Raw genomic sequence first — 24,312 nt, forward strand, 5'->3', positions numbered from 1 at the left:
GGCTATACCCCCTAACCTGTCCCTCAGCACTGATGCTTTATTTGCCTGTTTATTATTTCTCTCTTCTGGTTTAATCAGTATACATCTTGCAGTTTTGCCATTACCTGCAGTTCCTGAAGTAGGGTTCCTGACTGTTTCTTTATTCTCTGTCCTGTTACTTGTTTTTGAAACTGGATTGATTTCCCCTGAGGCCTCCCCCTCCCCCCCCCATTTACTGGTTTAAAGTCCTTGTGACCACCCTATTTATCCTTTCTGCTAGGACACTGGTCCCGGATCGGTTCAGGTGGAGCCTGTCCCAACGGTACAGTTCCCTCCTGTCCAATACTGATGCCAGTGCCCCATGAAATGGAACCCCTCTTTCCCACACCACTCCTTTAGCCACGTGTTTACCTCCCTAATTTTCTTATCCCTGTGCCAATTTGCACGTGGTTTGGTTAATCAGAGATTATTAGCCTTGAGGACTTGTTTTGTAATTTTGTTCCTAGTTCCTGATAATCCCCAAACAGGTCCTCTTGCCTAGCCTTGCCTATGTTGTTTGTCCCAACGTGGACCATAACAACTGGATCCTCCCCCTCCCTGTCCAATATCCTTTCAAGCCGATTAGAGATGTCCCTCACCCTGGCAACATACCATGCGGGACTCTCAGTCCTGCTATCAGTACCCCTAATTATGGAATCCCCTACCACTCCTGGAGATTAGAGGAGGTTTGGAAACCAGCAAAGGGTGACCAAAAAGTTAATAATAAGAATGAGAGTAAACTAGCCAGGAATATAAAAACAGATTGTAAGATCTTTTACAAGTACATAAAAAGGAGGAGAGCAACTAAAGTAAATGTTGGTCCCTTAGATGCATAGGTAGGAGAAATTATTTTGGGGAATAAGGAAATAGCAGAGACAGTAGGAGAAGCAAATTGCATACCAGAAATAAAGGGAACCAAGGAGCTAATAAGTGTGAGGAACTTAAAGTAATTAATATCAGCAGAGCAAAAGTATTAGAGAACACTCAGGGACTAAAAGCCTACAAATTCCAGGATCTGTTGGCTACATGCTAGGGTTCTAAAAAAGGTAACTGCCGAGATAGTGGATATGATTTTCCAAAATCTTCCGGATTCCAGAACGGGCCCATTAAATTGGAAGTTAGCAAATGTAACACAGCTATGCAAGAAAGAAGGGAGAGAGAAAAGAGTGAGCTACAGGCCAGTTAGCCTGACAGTAGTCGTCAGGAAAATGCTAGAACTTATTATTAAGGAAGTCTTAACTTGGAAAATCAGTGGCATGTTGGCTTTTATTGCTATCACCAAAGAAAAAGTAATGGGAATACTAATGGGACTAAAGGCTGACAAGTCCCCTAGACGCGATGGCCTGCATTCAAGGGTCATAAAGCAAGTGGCTGCAGAGATAGTGGATGCATTCGTTGTTATTTTCCAAAATTCCCTAGATTGTGAAAGGTCCCAGCGAATTGGAAAACCACTAACGCCCTATTCAAGAAAGGAGGGAGACAGAAAGCAGGAAACTATAGGCCAGTTAGCCTAATGTCTGTCATTGGGAACATGTTGGAATCCATCATTAAGGAAGTAGTAGCAGGACAGTTTGAAAAGGCTGCGTTTGCTGACAACACAACCACTAGGTAGCGCAGTACCTGCTCATGCACAAATACAGCCTCATGTACTGAAACATCACTGTCAGCGACGTTTTTGGCAGCTGCCAGTAGTAAAGATGGCGCTGCTCAATTTATCAATCAAACAAAAACAAATGAAACCCAAATGCCCACAGTGGCTGCTATCGCTGCCTCCATCCCACCCCCAACACTATCCCACTCCCTTCTGCTATCCCGCTTCTCTTCGCCGCTGCCTCCCATGCCCATCTGCTCGCCACTTCTAGCCCCCTCAGCCACTTGCTCCCCGCTTCACCCAACTGCCCCCGCCCCATCTGTCAGCCACTCAATCCCCGCCTTGCCGCTGCCTCCCCTCTGCTCTGCCTCTGCTCCCCGCTCCCTCCCGCTTGTACTCCCCGCTCCCTCCCGCTTGTGCTCCCCGATCGCAGTTTCCCTCCCCTCCTCTGCCTAACTTGTCACTCTCTCTCTCCCCTTCTTCCCCCATGCAGGGAAGAGAGGCGGCAATCGCGGATGGAAGCGGACCCCAGAAGTGGGAGGGAGCAGAGGCAGAGCAGAGGGGGTAGAAGTGGCGAAGCGGGGTGCGCGTGGCCGACAGGTGAGGGGAGGGGTGAAGCGGGTAGCGAGTGGCCAAGGGGAGAGAAGTGGCGAGGCGGGGTGTGAGTGGCCAAGGGGGGAGAAGTGGCGAGGCGGGGAGCGAGGCGCCGATCAGACATTGCAGTCCGCGATGACGTTTTCGCGCGCATACATGAATTAGTCCTGACATGTCGGGTGCTGACATAGGCTGCACATGCGCAGCACCATACTGACAGCAAGAGTCTGTTCTGCACATGTGCGAAGCTGGGAGTGCTCTGATGATAGCGCTGGGCTGCAATTGTCAGGAGTCACTTTGTTTAGAAAATCATAATACAATCAAACAGAGTCCAACATGGTTTTATGAAAGGGAAATTGTGTTTGTCAAATTTGTGTTCTTTGAGGATCTAACAAGCAGGGTGGATAAAGGGGAACCAGTAGATGTAATGTATTTGAATTTCCAAAAGACATTTGGTGAGGTGCCACATAAAAGGTGACTACACAAGATAAGAGCACATGGTTTTGTGGGTAATATATGAGCATGGATAGAGGATTGGCTAACAGGAAACAGAGATTTGGGCTAAATGGGTCTTTTCAGATTGGCAAACTGTAATTAGTGGAGTGCCACAGGGATCGGTGCTGGGGCCGCAACTATTTACAATCTGTATTAACGGCTTGGATGAAGCCAGATTTGCTGATAATACAAAGATAGGTGGAAAAGCAAGTTGTTAGGGTTATACATCACAGAAACAAGCCCTTCGGCCCATCGTGTCCGTGCCGGCCATCAAGCACCTATCCTAATCCCATTTTCCAGCACTTGGCCCGTAGTCTTGTATGCTATGGCGTTTCAAATGCTCATCTAAGTGCTTCTTAAATGTTGTGAGGGTTCCTGCCTCTAACACCTCTTCAGGCAGTGTGTTCCAGATTCCAACCACCCTCTGGGTGCCAAGATTTTTCCTCAAATCCCCTCTAAACCTCCTGCCCCTTACCTTAAATCTATGCCCCCGGTTATTGACTCCTCCGCTAAGGGAAAAAGTTTCTTATCTAACTTGTCAATGCCCCTCATAATTTTGTAATCACATCCTTCCTATAGTGTGGTGCCCAGAACTGTACACAGTACTCCAGCTGTGGCCTAACTAGCGTTTTATACAGCTCCATCATAACCTCCCTGCTCTTATATTCTATGCCTCAGCTGATTAGGGAAGTATCCCATATGCCTTCCTAACCACCTTATCTACCTGTGCTGCTGCCTTCAATGATCTACGGACAAGTACACCCCAAGGTCCCTCTGACCTTCTGTACTTCCTCGGGTCTTACCATCCATTGTATATTCCCTTGCCTTGTTAGTCCTCACAAAATGCATCAGCTCACACTTCTCAGGATTAAATTCCATTTGCCAGTGCTCTGTCCATCTATATCGTCCTGTAATCTAAGGCTTTCCTCCTCACTATTTACGACACCACCAATTTTCATGTCATCTGCAAACTTACTTATTATGCTTCCTATAGTCACGTCTAAATCATTAATGTAAACTACAAACAGCAAGGGTCCCAGCACTGATCCCTGTGGTACACCACTGGTCACAGGCTTCCACTTGCAAAAACAACCCTCGACCATCACCCTCTGCCTCCTGCCACTAAGCCAATTTTGAATCCACTTTGCCAAATTGCCCTGGATCCCATGGGTTCTTACCTTCTTAACCAATCTCCCATGCGGTACCTTAGCAGTTATACAGGACCTTGTATACATCTAGAGTATTGTGTGCACACGAGTCTCCTTATCTGAGGAAGGATGTTCTGGCCATGGAGGGAATGCAAAGGAGATTTACTAGGCTGATTCCTGGGATGGCAGGATTGATGTATGAGGAGAGATTGGGTCGACTAGGCCTATATTCACGAGAGTTTTGAAGAATGAGAGGTGATCTCATAGAAACCTATAAAATTCTAACAGGACTAGACAGGCTAGATGCAGGGAGGATGGTCCCGATGGCTGGGGAGTCCAGAACCACGGGTCACAGTCTCAGGATACGGGGTATGCCATTTAGGACCAAGATGAGGAGAAATTTCTTCACTCAGAGGGTGGTGAACCTGTGGAATTCTCTCCAGCAGAAGGCAGTGGAGGCCAAGTCATTAAATATATTCAAGAAGGAGATAGATATATTTCTTAATGCCAAAGGGATCAAGGGATATGGGGAGAAAGCGGGAACAGTGTACTGAATTAGACTATCTTTTTTGAATGGCGGATCAGGGCCGAATGGCCTATTTCTGCTCCTGTTTTCTATGTTTCTATGTGAGGAGGCCACACGAGTCTGCAAAGGGATATAGATAGGTTAAGTGAGTGGGCAAAAATTTGGCAGACTGACTATAATGTGGGTAAATGTGAGGTTGCCCACTTTGGTAGGAAGAATAGAAAAGCAGAATATTATTTAAATGGAGAGAGACTGCAGAATGCTCAGTACAGAGGGATCTGGGTGTCCTCGTGCATGAATTACAAAAGGTTGGCATGTAGGTACAGCAAGTAATTAGGAAGGCAAATGGAATGTTGGCCTTTATTGCAAGGAGAATGAAGTATAAAAGTAGGGAAGTCTTGCTACACAACACTGTTGAGACCACACCTAGAGTACTGCGTACAGTTTTGGTCTCCTTATTTAAGGAGGGATATACTTGCATATCCTCTGCTATGTCCAGACTGGCCAAGAGAGTGTGGGAAAATGGCACACTGACACAGAACACAAAAGTCCAAGTGTATCAAGTCTGTGTCCTCAGTACCTTGCTCTACGGCAGCGAGGCCTGGACAACGTACGTCAGCCAAGAGCGACGTCTCAATTCATTCCATCTTCGCTGCCTCCGGAAAATCCTTGGCATCAGGTGGCAGGACCGTATCTCCAACACAAGTCCTCGAGGCGGCCAACATCCCCAGCGTATACACCCTACTAAGCCAGCGGCGCCTGAGATGGCTTGGCCATGTGAGCTGCATGGAAGATGACAGGATCCCCAAGGACACATTGTACAGCGAGCTCGTCACTGGTACCAGACCCACCGGCCGTCCATGGCTCCGCTTTAAAGACGTCTGCAAACGCGACATGAAGTCCTGTGACATTGATCACGAGTCGTGGGAGTCAGTTGCCAGCGATCGCCAGAGCTGGCAGCCAACCATAAAGGCAGGGCTAAAGCGTGACGAGTCGAAGAGACTTAGCAGTTGGCAGGAAAAAAGACAGAAGCGCAAGGAGAGAGCCAACTGTGTAACAGCCCCGACAACCAATTTTAGCTGCAGTACCTGTGGAAGAGTCTGTCACTCTAGAATTGACCTTTATAGCCACTCCAGGCGCTGCTTCACAAACCACTGACCACCTCCAGGCGCTTACCCATTGTCTCTCGAGACAGGGAGGCCAAAGAAGGAGAAGAAGAAGATACTTGCATTGGAAGCAATTTAAAGAAGGTTCACTCGGCTGATTCCTGGGATGAAGGGGTTGTTTTTTGAGGAAAGGTTGAGCAGGTTGGGCCTATACTCATTGGAGTTTAGAAGAATGAGAGGTGATCTTATTGAAATGTATAAGATTTTGAGGGGGCTTGGCAGGTTAGATGCTGAATGAATGTTTCCCCTCGTGGGGGAATCTAGAACAAGAGGGCACAGTTTCAGAATAAGGGATCTCTCATTTAAGACGGAGATGAGGAGAATTTTTTTCTCTGAGGGTCATTAATCTTTTGGAATTCTCTACCCTAAAGGGCAGTGGAGACTGGGTCATTGAATATATTCAAGGCTGAGTTAGACAGATTTTTGATCTACAAGGGAGTCAAACATTTTGTGGGGGCAGATAGGAAAATGGAGTTGAAGCCACAATTAGATTAGCCATGATCTTATTGAATGGCCAAGCAGGCTCGAGGGGCCTACACCTGTTCCAATTTCTTATGTTCATATTATAAAACAAAATATGACACCGAGCCATGTAAGGAGATGTTTGGTGCGATGACCAAAAGCTTGGTCAAAGAGGTAGGGTTTAAGGACCCTCTTAAAGGAGAAGAACGAGGTAAAGAGGCAGAGAGGTGTTGGGAGGATATTCAAGAGCTTAGGGCCTAGGCAAATGATGGTGCGGCCACCAATGATGGAGCAATTAAAATCGGAGATCACAGAGTCACAGAATTGTTACAGCGCAGAAGGAGGCCATTCGGCCCATCATGTTTACACCGGCTCTCCAAATGAGCAATTCACCTAATTCCATTCCCCCACCTTCTCCTCGAAACTCTGCACATTCTTTCTTTTCAGTTAACAGTCTAATTCCCTTTTGAATGCCTCGACTGAACCTGCGCAAGAGGCCAGAATTAGAGGAGCGCAGATATTTGAGGGTTGTGTGGTTGGAGGAGGTTACAGAGATAAGGAGGGAGCAAGGCTATGGAGGAATTTGTAAACTAGGATGAGAATTTTAAAATCAAGGCATTGCATGACCAGGAGCCAATGTAGGTCAGCGAGCACAGGGGTGATAGGGGAACGGGAACTTGGTACAAGTTAAGACACTGGCAGTAGAGTTTTGGATGACCTCAAGTTTTCGGAGGGTAGACTGTGGGAGACCAGCCAGGAATCCACTGGAATAGTCAAGTCTTGAGGTAGTGAAGGTATGAATGTGGGTTTCAGCAGCAGATGAGCTGAGGCAGGGGCGAAGTCAGGCGATGTTAGAGGTGGAAATAGGCAGTCTTGGTGATGGCGTGAATAATGGGAATAGTTTCTCTCTATCTACTCTGTCTAGACACCTCATGATTTTGAACTCCTCTATCAAATCTCCTCTCAACCTGCTCTTTTCTAATGAGAACAGCCCCAGCTTCTCCAAACTATCTACGTACCTGAAGCTCTTCATCCCCAGAACCATTCTCGTAAACCTTTTCTGCACCCTCTTTAAAGTTTTCACACCCTTCCTGAAGTGTGGTGCACAGAATTGGGCACAATATAAGGTTCATCATAACTTCCTTGCTTTTGTACAGTGTGCCTCTATTTATAAAGCCCAGAATCCTGTATGCCTTTTCTCAACCTGCCCTGCCACCGTCATAGAAGGCTTGGTGAGTTGCTGCAGTGCATCTTGTAGATGGTACATACTGTACTCACGGTGTGCTGGTGGTGGAGGGAGAGAATGTTTACAGTGGTGGATGGGGCGCCAATCAAGCGGGCTGCTTTTTCCTGGATAATCATAGAATCATTCAGCAGGGCCATACTAATGAGCCCGTCGTGCCTGTGCTTAGACCCACACCCACACTTTTTGTCCATAACCCTATAAGTTTCTCATCCTCAAGTACCAGTTCAATTTCCTTTTTGAATTATTTAGGGAATAGCTTCCATAACCTGTTCAGGTTCAAGATCGCGACCACCCTGAGTGAAAAATAATTTCCTTATCTCCCCTCTGGATCTTTTGCCAATGATTTTAAATCTGTGATCTTTGGTTATTGACTCACTCGCCAGAGGGAATGCTTTTTCTCTTATCTTTCAAAAACCTCTTACCATCCTAAAAACCTCTATTAGGTCATCTCTTAACCTTTTCTGTGCCAAGATGAACGGTCCTAACTTTTCCAACCTCTGATCCCTCATCACTGGTAACATCCGAGTAATCCTCCTCTGGACCCTTTCTCAAGCCTTTAAATCTTTGCTGAAATGTGGTTCCCAGAATTGTCCACAATACGCAAGCTGAGGCCTAAACAATGATTTATATAAGTTCTAGCATGATGATTTTTATATTCTGTGCCTCTTTTTATAAACATAAATAACCTGTGCTTTTTTAAGCACCTCATCAACTTGCTTGTGCCACCTTTAAGGTGTATCTGGTCACCAATATCCCTGCTCCTTTACTCTTTTCAAAATCATGCCATTTATAGTATACTCTCAAAGTCCTCTCAAAATATATCAGTCCCACTCCAGGACTTGAGCACAAAAATCAAGGCTAACACTCCAGTGCAGTACTACTTCATGTTGCAGCTGTACAGAACCTTAGTTAGGCCACACTTAGAATATTGCGTGCAATTCTGGTCGCCACACTACCAGAAGGACCTGGAGGCTTTGGAGAGGGTACAGAGGAGGTTTACCAGGATGTTGCCTGGTCTGGAGGGCATTAGCTATGAGGAGAGGTTGGATAAACTCGGATTGTTTTCACTGGAACGACGGAGGTGGAGGGGCGACATGATAGAGGTTTACAAAGTTATGAGCGGCATGGACAGAGTGGATAGTCAGAAGCTTTTTCCCAGGGTGGAAGAGTCAGTTACTAGGGGACATAGGTTTAAGGTGTGAGGGGCAAAGTTTAGAGGGGATGTGCGAGGCAAGTTTTTTTTACACAGAGGGTGGTGAGTGCCTGGAACCTGCTGCCAGGGGAGGTGGTGGAAGCAGATACGATAGCGACGTTTAAGAGACATCTTGACAAATACATGAATAGGAAGGGAATAGAGGGATATGGGCCCCGGAAGTGCAGAAGGTGTTAGTTTAGGCAGGCATCAAGATCGGCGCAGGCTTGGAGGGCCGAATGGCCTGTTCCTGTGCTGTACTGTTCTTTGTTCTTAAAGGCATGCTGCACTGTTGGAGGTGCCATCTTTCAGATAAGACGTTAAACTGAGGCCCTGTCTGCCCTCTCAGGTAGGTGTAAAAGATCCCATGGCATTATTTTAAGTTGAGCAGGTGAGTTATCCCCAGTGTCCTGACCAATATTTATCCCTCAATCGATGTCACAAAAACAGATTATCTGGTCAAAGTAAGCATGAAGGTAGCAGCTCGTAACTGAGTGCAGCTCAAGACAGAGTGGGAGTTTGGGAATTATTGTACGGGGGTTTTAAGGGTTAATGTCATTCTGAAAGCTAGTCAAGTTTGCATTTAGCATTTAACTACAATTTACTGTTAAAGTTCAGTTTCTTTCAGTCTTAGGTCAGGGATAAACAAGCTCCCTGCGAGAGAGGGAGCTACAGTTAGTTAATTAGGTAGCTAGTTAGAACTGGTTTCCATAGCCAGCAGTGCATGACTCTGCTCTGTAGAATTTCAGCTGTTTCAATGCAGGTGGTCTTGCTAAGCGCACAAAGTGAGCAGGCACAAAAGTAGCAGCTCGAGACATAGTGAGAGTTTGGGAAGTGAGGAGATTTAGTGCAGTGAGGGAGGAGGTGCTGTTCTGACCTTTTACACAAAAAGAGTGGTCTGAGAAAAAGAGGTAGAAACCAGCAGCGAGACGCGAGAGCTGATGCCCGGAAGCATTAATTAGACGAGCAGGCAGGTGAGTGGTTGAGTTTTAAGTTTTTTTTTTTCTCTCTAAATGGGGGCAGTAGTTTAAACTAGTACTGGGGAGATATAAGTTTTCATTTAATTTATCGATTAACTAGTTAAACCCATTGATATAACTACAGATAATTGTTGAGTGGTATTTCTAAGCCTAACTTGTTAAATAAATCACAGTAAAGATGACACGGCAATTAATGTGTGGCAGCTGTAGCATGTGGGAGCTGGTGGACACCTGTGTGATCCACAGCAACCACATCTGCAGCTTGAGGAACATCAGAGCAGAGTTGATGAGCTCGAGTCCAAGCTTCAGACACTGCGATGCATCAGGGAGGGGGAAAGTTACCTGAACACTTTCTTCCAGGAGGAAGTAACACCCTTTAGGCTAGGTACTGATTTGGTCCGTGGTCAGAGACCGGAGGGTGTGACTACAAGAGAGACGGGTATGGCAACCCAGGAGGTAGCAATAGAGGAGTCTCAGCCCCTGCAATTGAACAACAGGTTCTATGGTCTTGCAGCTTGTGTGGATGAGAGCAGGGACTGCAGTGAGGGTGAGCAAACTGACCATGGCACTGGGGTGTAGGGGGCCATTCAAGTGTGGGGGGAGTTAAAAGGAATATATTTGTAGTAGGGGACAGTATAGTAAGGGGGAGAGATATGAGTCCTGAAGGCAGTGATCCCTGCCCAATGCCAGGGTTAAGAACATCATCTCGGGGCTGGACTTTGTGTAGGAGGCGGGGCTCCCCCACCTCGGCCTTTTCATCCCCCCTGGAGCGACCCACCGTTGATTTTTTTTGTCCAAGTTTCCCGCGTTGGGATCTCCGTCCCTTTAAAGACAGGGATATTGCAGAAACTTTGGACACAGGCCCAGCATTGGAACCCCAGGCCCAAGGTGAGTGAGGCAGGGTCACGGAGCCAGTCTGGAAGGCTCCAGCGAGGAGGGTTTTGGGGGTGGTTGTAAAGCCCAGGAGGATGTGTTCCCGGTAGGTGCATTGTTTCCCGGCTGGGGCCCTCCATGGACCACAGATTGCCCATGGAGGAGGTACACCCCTGCCCAAGCCCACAGGGAGGGGCCTCATTTTACAAGGTGCCCTTCCTGCGTGGTGGAGACCCCCCCCACCCACTGCCGATCCCAGCAGCGGTGGGGGGGGGGGGGGAGAAGCCCTTAAGTGGCTGTTCTTAAGTGGCAATTAATAGGCCAGTTAGGGGCCTCAGTTGGCCCCTGGGTGGGAAGGCAGTCATCGGCCTATCCTGCCCCTGGGAAAATCACTTGGCGACGGGGTGACGGTGGGCCCTCTGCGCCCCTGTCCCCCCCGCCGTCGTGATTCTATGGGCCCTCCCACCTCAGACTTCGCCTCGGGGTGGGGGGGGGGCCCATAAAATCCAGCCCTTGGAGTGGGAGGGGAAGGATCCAGTTTTTGTCCACCAACGACATAGGTAAGACTAAGAAAGAGGTTCTGCTGAGAGAGTATGAGCAGCTAGGGCCTAAATTAAAAAGCAGAACCACAAAGGTAATAATCTCTGAATTTCTGTCTGAGCCACAAGCAGATTGGCATATGGTGAATAAGACTAGAGAGTTAAATGTGTGGCTCAAAGATTGGTGTGGGAGAAATGAGTTTCAATTCATGGGGCACCAGCATTAGTACTGGGGAAAGTGGGAACTGTACCGTTGGAACAACCTTCAACTGAACCGCGCTGGGACCAGTGTCCTGGCGAATCATATGACTGGAGCAGTAGAGAGGGCTTTAAACTAGGGAAGGGTTCACGTGAGGGGAGATTTGAAAAGTTAAAGGGAAAGGACAAGGAAATAGTGCATGGTAACGATATAGGTAATGATAACCAGAGTGTGACAGGAAGGGACAGAGGCGTACAGCTAAGAGTGCAGCAGCAAATAACGGCAGAGTAGGCAAAAGTGGTAAGCAGACAGAATTAAAGGCTCTTTATCTGAATGTTCACAGCATTCGTAACAAGATAGATGAAGTGATAACAGAAATAGAAATAAGCGAGTATGATATGATAGCCGTTACAGAGACATGGTTGCAAGGTGACCAAGGCTAGGACCTGAATATTCAAAGGTTTTTGACATTTGGGAAGGAAAAGGAGGTGGGGTAGCTCTGTTAATAAAGGATGAGATCAGCTCAATAGTGGGAAATGATCTTGGTTCAAAAGATCAAGATGTAGAATCAGTTTGGGTGGAGATAAAAAAAATACAACAAAGGAAAGAAGTCACTGGTAGGAGTAGTTTATAGGCCCCCTAACAGTAGTTACAAAGTAGGACGGAGTATAAATCAAGAAATATTTGGGCTTTGCAAGAAAGGAATGGCAGTAAGGGTTGGTGATTTTAATCTTCACATTGATTGGACAAATCAAATTGGCAAAGGTAGCCTGAAGGATGAGTTCATAGAGAGTATTCAGGACAGTTTCTTGGAACAATAGGTTCTAGAACTGACCAGGGTATTTTGGACCTGGTAATGTGCAATGAGATAGGGTTAATTAAAGACCTCATGGTAAAGGATCCTTTGACTTTTTTTTATTTAGCAAATGCGAATCCTCAGAGCCAAGCGATAGCCTCCTCATTTGCTGAATTTAAGGTGATTAGTCTGCCACTTAGTCTGAAGAAGGGGACACTCCTCGGTAATGTGCAGCATTGTTTGTGTCCCTCCACAAATGTATAAGTGATTTGTACTGAGGTCCCAGCAGTGGTGGTTGGCTTTGCAGGGGCCCTGGCTTATCCTGAATCTGTTTAGCAAGGACCACTCTCGCCATGGTAGTTCAAAGCCTGCCATTCGACAGATGGGGTTTGGCACAAGGAACGTGTTAGTGACATCCCGTGTTTCCCATTCCTTGATTCAAAGGATGTCTGCTGGTAGATCTTGCTCAGAAAGGTTGCTCCATATGGGGCGCTGAGATGGAAGGCAGGCAGTAGGTGGAATGAACATGTTATTATGGAGTGGTAAGTGAAGTGCAGTATGGCCGGTTTCAACCAGCTTGTGGGTTTTCGTAAGTCGGCAGATTTGTGGGGGAGTGATGTTTGTGAGGACAGGAAGTCAGGGGAGGGGTGTTGAGCGAGGGTTCCAGTTATGATGCGCATTGTTGCATTCAATTGAGCATCAACAAGATGCGTTTGTGATGACTTATGCCAGAAAGGATCCTCTAGGCAAGAGTGATCATAACACGATAGAATTTCACATTTAGTTTGAGGGTGAGAAATGTGGGTCCATAACTAGTGTCTTAAAATTAATTAAAGGCAATTACAAGGGTATTATAGCCAAATTTGTTGATGTTACAAAGGTAGGTAGGAAAGCAAGTTGTGAGGAGGATACAAAGAGTCTGCAAAGGGATATAGATAGGTTAAATGAATGGACAAACATTTGGCAGATGGAGTATAATGTGGGAAAATGTGAGGTTGTCCACTTTGGCAGGAAGAATAGAAAAGCAGAATATTATTTAAATAGACAGAGACCACAGAATTCTGTGGTACATGACCTGGGTGTCCCTTAGAAAACCATAGAAAAATTATGGCACAGAAAGAGGCCATTCAGCCCATCGTGGACATGCTGGCTGAAAAAACTAGCTGCCCAATCTAATCCCACTTTCCGGCACCTGGTCCATAGCGTTGCCGGTTACAGCACTTCAGGTGCATGTCTATGTACCTTTTAAAAGAATTGAGTGTTTCTGCCTCCACCACCGTTCCTGGCAGTGAATTCCAGACACCCATCAATCTCTGGGTGAAAAGGTTTTCCTCATGTCCCCTCTAATTCTTCTACCAATCACCTTAAATCTGTGCCCCCTAGTAATTGACCTCTCTGCTAGGGGAAACAGGTCCTTCCTGTCTACTCTATCTAGGCCCTTCATAATTTTGTACACCTCAATTAAGACACCCCTCAGCCTCCTCTGTTCTAAGGAAAACAACCCGAGCCTATGCAATCTTTCCTCATAGCTACAACTTTCGAGCCCTGGCCACATTCTTTTAAATCTCCTCTGTACTCTCTCCAGAGAAATGATGTCCTTCCTGTAATGTGGTGACCAGAGCTGTACGCAATACTCCAACTGTGGCCTAACCAGCGTTTTTTACAGTTCCAGCATTACATCCCTGCTTTTGTATTCTATACCTCGGCCTTGTATACCTTGTACATGAATCACAAAAAGTCAGCATGCAGGTACAGCAAGTAATTAGGAAGGCAATGGAATGTTTTGCAAGGGGGATGGAGTACAAAAGTATAAAAGGAAGTCTTGCTACAACTGTACAGGGCATTGGTAAGACTGCACCTAGAGTACTGTGTACAGTTTTGCTCACCTTATTTAAGGAGGGACATACATGCTTTGGAAGCAGTTGAGAGAAGGTTCACTAGGCTGATTCCTGGTATGAGGGGTTTGTATTATGAGGAAAGTTTGAGCAGTTTGGGCCTATACCCATTGCAGTTTACAAGATTGAAAGGTGATCTTATTGAAACATGTAAGATTCTGAGGGGGCTTGACAAGGTAAATGCTGAGAGGATGTTTCCCCTCGTGAGGGAATCTAGAACTATGAGGCACAGTTTCAATTTAAGGAGTCTGGCATTTAAGACAGAGATGAGGAGGAATTTCTTCTCTCAGGGGGTTGTTAGTGTTTGGAATTCTCTTGCCCAGCAAGCAGTGGAGGCTGAGTCATTGAATATAGTCAAGGCTGAGTTAGACAGATCTTTGATTGACAAGGGAGGGTCATGGGGGGAGGCAGGAAAGTGGAGTTAAGGCCAAAATCAGATCAGCCATGATCTTATTGAATGGTGGAGCAGGCTCGAGGGGCCGAATGCCCTACTCCTGCTCCTATTTCCTCTGTCCTTAAGTCCATTATTGCATTGTTGTTTGTGCGAGCTTGCTGTGTGCAAATTAGCTGGCATGTTTCCTATATTACATCAGTGACTACACTTCAAAAAGTACTTAATTGACTGTAAAATGCTTTGAGATGTCTGATGGTCGTAAAAGGTGCTCCATAAATGAAAGTCTTTTCTCTTTTTTTTGGAAACATATCACCATTCCTTCATTGTTGCTGGGCTAAAATCCTGGAAAACTCTGCCTAACACTGTGGGTGTACCTTCACCATATGGACTGCAGCAGTTCATTGCGTCAGCTCATCACCACCTTCTTGGGAGCAATTGGGGATGGGAATAAATGCTGGCCTTGCCAGCGATACATATGAACATACGAATTAGGAGCAGGAGTAGGCCACTCAGCCCCTCGAGCTTGCACTGCCATTCAACAAGTTCATGGCTGATCTGATTGTAACCTCAACTCCACATTCCCGCCTACCCCCGATAACATTTCACCCCCTTGCTTGTCAAGAATCTATCTACCTCTACCTTAAAAATGTTCAAAGACTCTGCTTACACCGCCTTTTGGAGAAGAGAGTGCCAAAGACTCAAGACCCTGTGAGAGAAAAAAATTTCTCCTCATCTCTGTCTTAAATGGGCGACCCCATATTTTTAAACAGTGACCCCTAGTTCTAGATTCTCCCACAAGAGGAAACATCCTTTCCACATCCACCATCAAGACCCCTCAGAATCCTATATGTTTCAATCAAGTCACCTCTTACTCTTCTGAACTCTGATGCTTAGATTTCATAACTGAACAAAATAAAACACAGTGTGAAGATGGAGCTTTGTCTGCAAAAGTCAGTCCTGCCAAGACTGTCACGAACTGATTCAATGGATAGGTTTTCAAGGAAGAGGTTGAGTAAGTTTTTCCCTCAGTTTGGTTCTCTCACCATCTGGCAGCTATGTCCTTCAGGACTCGGACAGTTTGGTATCAAATCCACAAACTGCTATGGCAGGATTTTAACTGGTGTCTCCAGATTATCCATCCAGGCCTCTGGATTACTAGTGTAGTAACATAACCGCTGTGCTATCATACCACATGTCAGAAACTCTTTCAATTGACTAGTGCAGGGGTTCCAAAATTGTACCCCAGAGGCCAGAAGCAGCTCCCAATCCCAGCCAAACCAACACTTCAAGTCCAGATAATTCACTCCTATTTGCACTAATAATTGTTACTTGCTTATTTGAATTGCATAAGCTTGGAAGTTTGGAAAGGGCTGCTCGTGGCACTGTTGCCTCATTGCTGAATCAACCCTAAATCAGAACACCACAATGTGTATCAACAGCATGGGATTATATAGGAACTAATGAGAGCAGTGATTTAAACTTTATATGGGACCCCCAAGGCTCTACATTGCACACTGATGTAATTCTGGAAGATACAAAGCTTGGAAACATAGGGGATGAAAATACTCTCTGGTGTATCAATAGTTATAGACCAGAAGATCTCAAGAGTCGATTTCTGGTCTGTCTCAAGTTGCAGCAGATGCAGCAGTTGTACTTAGCACTTCAAGTTAGAAAAATAAAATCAACCAGAAAGATAATGGAATCTTGACTCAAAGATGTAATAGAAAAGCATTTAGAAACCGATAATACAATGAAAGAGTAGATAGCTTGGATTTCAAAAGGAAAGGCCCTGCTTGACCAATCTTGTTGAATGCTTTGAAGAAGTAACAGAAAGAGTAGGCAAGGGTAATGTAGATGTAATATATTTTAGATTTATAAAATGCCTTCAATTAAGGTATCAGCACATTCATGATTAAGGTCTGAACATGCGCAATCAGAGGGCAGGTAGCAGAGTGTCATACGGTATAGGAGGAGGCCATTCGGCTGATGAAGTCCTTGCCAGCAGAGCAATCCAGTCAGTCCCATTTCCCCCGCTTGATCATTGTAGCCCTGTAAGTTTATTTCCCTCAAGTGGCCATCCGATTTCCTGTTAAAATCATTGATTGTCTCCGCTTCCACCACCCTCGTGGGTAATATGTTCCAGGTCATTTCCACTCACTCTGTACAAAAAGTTCTTCCTCACATTCCCCCTGCATCTCTTGCCCAAAACCTTCAATCTGTGTCCCCCTAGTCCTTGTACCATCAGTCGATGGGAACAGATTTTCCTTGTCTAACTTATCTAAGCCCGTCTCAATCTTGTACACTTCTATTAAATCTCTCTCAATCTCCTTTGTTCCAAGGAGATCAAACCCAGCTTTTCCAACCTAACCCTTTAACTAAAATCTCCCATCCCTAGAACCATTTGGGTAAATCTCCTCTGCATCCTCTCAAGGACTCGGTGGCGGTGCAGTGATTAGCACCGCAGTCTCACAGCTCCAGTGATCAGGGTTCGGTTCTGGTTACTGCCTGTGTGGAGTTTGCAAGTTCTCCCTGTGACTGCGTGGGTTTCCTCCGGGTGCTCCAGTTTCCTCCCACATGCCAAAGACTTGTGGGTTGACAGGTAAATTGGGTGTTGTAAATTGCCCCTAGTGTAGGTAGTTGGTAGGAGAATTGAAGGAAGGTAGGGATGGGAGAGCGAAATGGGATTAATGTAGGATTAGTATAAATGGGTGGTTGATGGTCGGCACGGACTTGGGCTGAAGGGCCTGTTTCGGTGCTGTATCTCTCTATGGCTCTCACATCCTTCCTAAAGTGTGGTGACCAGAACTGGAAACAATACTCTCATTGTGACTTATTCAGCCTTGCCCAAATCTCCTTTTTGGTCCCTAACTGGTCCCATTCCTCCCTTTACTATTTACTTTTTCTACTTACTATTTTACTATTCATATACCTAGAGAAAACCAATCTCACAATCACTGACAAAAAATTGCTTCAGGTTGTCCTTGTATGCAGACAATTTCATTTAAAAGCATGGAGAAGTCCTTTTTCCATGCCCCCATACCAACTTTTTCTGCTTCTCTCTGTTGCTGGAATATCAACATGTGCACCCACAGGCCGTTGGTACCTCACCCAGTTGGTCATTTGGGATAGCATGGGTGTTGGCAGACTATTTTACCACCAGAGAGCATCGTGGATGAGCACCTGTCGACAGCCAGTCCACATATGTGTGTGCTTCCCTACAGTAATATTTAATCTGTCTAGCATAATGTTTAAATCACACTTTTTATTGATAAAAATATGCAGGTTAGGATATTTGTTTAAATGTACTGAAGTTTAATGAATCTCGGTGGTTCCTTTCAGCCAGGTCTTATCTCAAGCACCTGTCACAAGTGCAGACCCACTGTAAAGTGGTAAACTAAAAGCTACATTCAATTTTGTACTCTAGACTCCGCACGTGGCACAAATGAGAACTGGAGTCAAAATGGGTGATGTATCGCTTCAGGATGTCATTCTTTGTGATGGTCTGATGGATGCATTTCACTGTTACCATATGGGAATAACAGGTAAGAGCTGTCACTTACTACTGAAAAGACCCCTCCAGTGTATGGTAAATGCTATTTTAGACAAACAGGATTTTTTCAGCATGTGAGTGAATCAAGTGGATACTGTTGCAAACCTGAGAGAAATTTGTTCCTTTAAGCGCCAATCTTGGCTCAGTGGTAGCACTCTCACTACTGAATCCCACTTCAGAGACTTGAGCATGCAATCTAGGCTAAAATTTCAGTGCAGCAGCAAGGGAATGCCATCTTTCCAGTGTGATGTTAAATGCAAGCAGCATCTGCCCACTCTGGTGGATGTAAAAGATCCCCTGACATTATTTGAAGAGAACTGGAGTTCTCCTGGTTCGCTAGCCAATCTTTATCCCACAACTGAAACATTTCCTTATATTACAACAGTGACTATACTTCAAAAGTACTTCATTGGCTGTAAGCACTTTGGAACATCCTGAGGACATGAAAGGCACAATATACATTCTGTATACAATATGTATTCTGTTATTTCTGCTCCAGTTATAGCTGTGAATCCAAATGCATGGCAATAATGTGATCATACAGCACTGAATGAGGGACATGGCTAGGATGAACAGTTGTTCCCTTTGCTCAGTTGTACTTATTTCAGTTGCAAAGAGTGTTGCCATAGCCAACCTTTTGACTTGCCAAGTAGAAGATATGTGAAAGAGGGTGTAAAAAAGGGTGTGTGAATGATGATTCTAAAGTGGGCGATAAAATAAACCTTTAAATACTGTGGATTTAAGGGTGTGGGTAAGTTTTCTCCAGCATTTGAGAGTAGAGCATCACCTGGAAAAGTCTGACTGGTTTGTGCTATGGAAATGTGATCTGTCATGCCTAGTTTAGCGATATGTTAAATGTTGGCACTTGAGTTAATTCTGCTTCTGAATCATAAAGTGAAACTAAGGACATTCGAGTGGACATTGGGTAGCAGGGCACAGGGCATGCCAGCAGACAAGCCTGCTGAACCAGCGTGCCTTACAGCAAGGTTTGCTGATTTTTAGTCAGGCTATCACATAGGAACTGGGAAAAGCTTGGAGTTTCAGTCCACCAAGGCTATACCCATATGTTTCTTTGTGATAGGAAATTTGGCCACTGTTTTTGATTAAGGCTAGTTTATTTTGCAGGAGGTGCTTGAAAGATCAGAAGAAATAAATAAAACAAGAACTGTGTGAAGTGATCACAGCACACTGAACAATACCGCCCAGCACCAAGTTCTTAGACAAGGGGAGTCATTTTGACTATGGCAAATAATGTAAAAAAAAAAGCAATATTGGATAAACTGCCTGTTATATACCCTGCCTGATCTTCATTTCTACAATCGGGAGAGCAGCTAATCATGATTTTTACAGCGCGATGTGTTATTATTGTTTTTCCTCTCCTTGTGCAGCCGAGAATGTGGCCAAAATGTGGAACGTTAGCCGAGAGGAACAGGATAAGTTTGCTGTACAGTCCCAGAAAAGAACTGAAATGGCACAAAAAGCTGGATTTTTTGAGAAGGAAATTGTCCCCGTCTCTGTCAAATCTAGAAAAGGTATTGGCGCGATCCTTCAAAGGAGGTAGTGCAATCTTTAACATTGATTGTGGGTAAGCTTTGCTTTTTGTGGGAGACATCAAGTAACTTCACCCTTCCTATTCTGAAAGTGCTGCCTGACACTGGGGCATTGATATTTAACCCTAATCATAGATTCATTCATCTGTCAGCTTTGACTGTACATGTCACAGGCTATTTGATTTTGCAGAGGGCACCTCCACCAAGTCAAGTGGTACCTTGATCCTTCCAAGTGTTCATACACATTTGTACTTCCAGCAGCAATTTCTAGATGGCAGCTAGCAGTTGAGCCTTTCCCTTGGCTCAAGAGCACCTAGACCAATTGCATCACCCAGTTTGGTATGAAGGTGCAGAATGAATTTATTTATTTTATTTTATTTGGAGATACAGCACTGAAACAGGCCCTTCGGCCCACCGACTCTGTGCCGACCATCAACCACCCATTTATACTAATCCTACACTAATCCCATATTCCTACCACATCCCCACCTGTCCCTATATTCCCCCACCACCTACCTATACTAGGAGCAATTTATAATGGCCAATTTACCTATCAATCTTGGGTCTTCCTGGTCTGTACAGCATTTAACAGTCAATCCTTCAAAGGGACCTGGCGCCAATTATTTATGTAGCGACTATAAAAGCACACAGCCACACTCAGTCTGTAGACACTGACAGCAGTGGTACTGATGCCACAAGTTTATGGTGTGGCCTGTTATGCTGTAGCCCTTTTCCTCCTTTGTGTCTCTGATTGATTTTACCAGCAATCAGTTTTAGTATGTGGGATATTTGTAAAGCTGAGTTCAAGTTAGAGCACTAATTAAATTATAAGTGTTAATGAAAGGTTCTAATGAAAGGTCGCAGACCTGAAACGTTAACTCTGCTTCTCTCTACCGATGCTGCCTGACCTGCTGAGTATTTCTAGCACTTTCTGTTTTTATTTCAGATTACTAGCACCTGCATTATTTTGCTTTTATATAAGTGTTAATTGTTTCTTTCAACATTTATAGTAGTGACTTGACTTGACTGATAAATCACCAGGGCCTGATAATCTACATCCCAGAGTACTTAAGGAAGTGGCCCTAGAAATAGTGGATGCATTGTTGGTCATTTTTCAAAATTCTATAGATTCTGGAACAGTTCCAACGGATTGGAGGGTAGCTAATGTAACCCTACTATTTAAAAAGGGAGGTAGAGAAAAAATGGGGAATTATAGACCGGTTAGCCACGTCAGTAGTGGGGAAAATGCTGGAGTCCATTATAAAAGATGTAATAGCAGAGCACTTGGAAAACAGTGACAGGATCAGACAAAGTCAACATGGATTTATGAAAGGGAAATCATGCTTGACAAATCTACTGGAATTTTCTGAGGATGTAACTAGTAGAATAGATAAGGGAGAACCAGTGGATGTGGTGTATTTGGACTTTCAGAAGGCTTTCGATGTGGACCCACATAAGAGATTAGCGTGCAAAATTAAAGCAGATGGGATTGGGGGTAAGGTACTGACATGGTTAGAGAACTGGTTGGCAGACAAGAAATAAAGAGTAGGAATAAACGGGTCTTTTTCCGAGTGGCAGACAGTAACTAGTGGGGTACCGCAGGGATCAGTGCTAGGACCCCAGCTATTCACAATATATATTAATAATATAGATGAGGGAATTAAATGTAATATATCCAAGTTTGCAGACAACACAAAGCTGGGTGGGAGTGGGAGCTGTGAGGAGGATATAGAGAAGCTCCAATGTGGTTTGGACAGGTTGAGTGAGTGGGCAAATACATGGCAGATGCAGTATAATGTGGATAAATGTGAGGTTATCCACTTTGGTGGCAAAAACAGAAAGGCAGATTATTATCTGAACGGCTATAGATTGGGAAAGGGGGAGGTGTGGCAAGACCTGGGTGTCCTTGTGCACCAGTCGCTGAAAGTAAGCATGCAGGTGCAGCAGGCAGTTAAGAAAGCAAATGGTATTTTGGCCTTCATAGCGAGAGGATTCGAGTACAGGAGCAAGGATGTCTTGCTGCAATTATACAGGGCCTTGGTGAGACCACATCTGGAGTGTTTTGTTCTTCTTATCTGTGGAAGGATGTTCTTGCTATGGAGGGAGTGCAGCGAAGGCTCACCAGACTGATTCCTGGGATGGCAGGACTGACATATGAAGAGAGATTGGGTCGATTAGGCTTGTATTCGCTAGAGTTTAGAAGAATGAGAGGGGATCTCATAGAAGCCTACAAAATTCTAACAAGACTGGACAGACTAGATGCAGTAAGGATGTATCCGATGGCAGGGGAGCCCAGGACCAGGGGTCACAGTCTAAGGATAAGGGGTAAGCCATTTAGGACTGAGATGAGGCAGGATTTCTTCACCCAGAGAATGGTGAATCTGTGGAATTTTCTACTACGGAAAGCAGTTGAGGCCAAATCATTAAATATATTCAAGAAAGAGTTAGATATATTTCTTAGGGCTAAAGGATTCAAGGGATACCAGGAGAAAGCGGGAACAGGATACTGAGTTTGGATGATCAGCCATGATCGTATTGAATGGCGGTGTAGGCTCGAAGGGCCAAATGGCCTACTCCTGCTCCTATTTTTCTATGTTTCTGTGTTTGATGTTGCATAACAACTGAAGCAAATTAAGAGAGAACTGTTGTAACTTCACCATCTTATCAACAGAATCTTTAACAGCAGAATGGTCTTCATGGGTCATACGGAGCCTCATGTCTCCTATATAGTTTAATCTTTGATCTCACTTATGTGCCTATTTAAATACATGTTCCTGTTCATTTGCATATTTGGACCCATGTAAATATTAATTTGCACGGATCTCAAGTTGCTGATATTAATAGATCTTAGTGTTCTAATTTAGGCTTTAGCCACCAATGAATGGACCTCTAGGCCCACTAAATTCAAACCAGTGAATAATTGTCATGCTAGGCCCCCACCTGCCAAGAATGAGGCACATTAATTTTGTCATGAACATTGATTTTAAACTGTTACTGGAATGAAGAAAGGACTTGTTAAACAGATCAACCATGGCTGGAAATTACATTTGCATATTACAGACAGTGCTTGGAAGGACAAAGGACACGTTCAACCCACAATGGACCTTGATCACCAGATATGTAAGAGACTGCTAAGGTGATACAATCCAAGACGTGGTCAAACCAGTTAGTCACATGACTAACCTGCTAGGCAACCTGGATTGACTTACCTTCAGCAGTGGAGAGCAGTCGGACCTGTGTGGCAACAACCAGAACCGGGAGCGGATAAATCCAACGCGAGGCTCGGGGCCTTCACTTACCTTCAGGAGTGGAGAGCAGTCGAACCTCTTCCAGCGTGCCGAAGTTTTGGAAAAAAAAGAAAAAAAAAGCCAACAGTGACGTCATAGGAAAGCTGCAAGGTGATTGGTTGGTGAGTCACTGCTGTTAGGGAATAGCTCTAAATAGCTGGCTAAGTATCTAAGGTAAGAAAGGTTTACAGTTTATTTTCATATAGAGTCATAGAGTCGTACAGCATAGAAACAGGTCCTTCGGCCCACCGCGTCCATGCCGACCATAATGCCTATCTATACTAATCCCACCTGCCTGCATTAATTCCTTATCCCTCTATGCCTTGCTCATTCAAGTACCTGTCCAGATGCCTCTTAAATGTTGCTACTGTTCCTGCTTCCACCACCTCCTCTGGCGGCTCGTTCCAGATGCCCACTATTCTTTGTGTGAAAAATTTACCCCTTTGATCCCCTTTAAACCTCCTCCCTCTCACCTTAAATCTATGCCCTCTAGTTTTAGTCACCCCTACCATGGGAAACAGACTCTGGCTATCTACCCTATCTATGCCTATCATAATTTTATATACCTCTATCATGTCCCGTCTCAGCCTCCTTCGCTCCAGGGAAAACAGACCCAGCGTTTCCAATCTCTCTTTATAACTCAAGCCCTCCAAACCAGGCAACATCCTTGTGAATCTTTTCTGCACCCTCTCCAGCTTAATCACATCTTTCCTGTTGTGCAGCGACCAGAACTGCACACAGTACTCCAAATGCGACCGAACCAACGTTATGTACAACTGTAACATGACGTCCCAACTCTTGTACTCAGTGCCTTGGCCAATGAAGGCAAGCATGCCCTACACCACCTTCACCACCCTGTCTACCTGTGCTGCCATTTTCAGGGAACTATGTACTTGCACCCCAGTCCTATCCTTTTCCATAACTATCTTGAAGCTAATAGAGTTATGGTCACTGGTCCCAAAGTGCTCCCCCACTGGCACATCAACCACCTGCCCAGCCTCATTTCCTAAGAGGAGGTTGAGTGTAGCCCTTTCTCTAGTAGGGCCATCCACATACTGCTTCAGAAAACTATCCTGGACGCACTTAAATTCTTCTCCATCTGATCCCTTAGCACTAATGCAGTCCCAGTCAATATTAGGGAAGTTAAAATCACCTACTATTACAACCCTATAATTCCTACACCTATCTGTGATTTCCCTACATATATGCCCCTCCAATTCCCTCTGAAAATTGGGGGGCCTATAGTATAATCCCATCAAAGTGATCACCCCTTTCTTATTTCTGAGTTCTACCCATATGGCCTCACTGGACGTTCCCCCCGGGATATCCTCTCTAAGTACCGCCGTGATGTCCTCTCTAATCAACAGTGCAACACCCCCTCCTCCCTTACCTCCACACCTGTCACGCCAGAAGCATCAGTACCCCGGAACATTGAGCTGCCAGTCCTGCCCATCCCTCAACCACGTTTCCATAGTAACTATAATATCACAATCCCGTGTACCGATCCCTGCTCTGAGTTCATCTGCCTTACCTGTAAGGCTTCTTGCATTAAAGTAAATGCAGTTTAGCCTACCAGACCTTCCATGCTCCCTGTACTGCCCCTGCCCGTCCTGCTTACTGGACTTGCTTGCTTTAATATGTAGTAAGTAGTTTTTTTTTGGGAGTTCTGTAGTGACGAGGACCAGGAAAGAAGGGTCCTAGAGTAAAGGTTAAGTCATGGCAGGAGAGCTCAAAGCCGTGGTGTGCTCCTCGTGCTCCATGTCGAAAGCCGGGAACAATTCCAGTGCCTGGGACCAGCATGTGTGCAGGAA

General features: G+C 45.2%; 1 protein-coding gene across 3 annotated transcripts in view; it reads left to right on the plus strand.

Moving 5' to 3' along the window:
* The window catches only part of acat2 (acetyl-CoA acetyltransferase 2), a 94,318-nt gene that overhangs the window by 53,336 nt on the left and 16,670 nt on the right, over nt 1-24,312 (plus strand). For all 3 annotated transcript variants that reach the window (XM_068044742.1, XM_068044740.1, XM_068044741.1), the window contains 2 exons: nt 17,539-17,656; nt 19,053-19,196. In XM_068044742.1, coding sequence (XP_067900843.1) covers nt 17,539-17,656; nt 19,053-19,196 — 262 coding nt within the window. The remainder of the gene's footprint in view (nt 1-17,538; nt 17,657-19,052; nt 19,197-24,312) is intronic.

The sequence above is a fragment of the Heterodontus francisci genome, chromosome 13 (genome assembly GCF_036365525.1).
Source record: "Heterodontus francisci isolate sHetFra1 chromosome 13, sHetFra1.hap1, whole genome shotgun sequence".
Lineage (NCBI taxonomy): Eukaryota > Metazoa > Chordata > Chondrichthyes > Heterodontiformes > Heterodontidae > Heterodontus > Heterodontus francisci.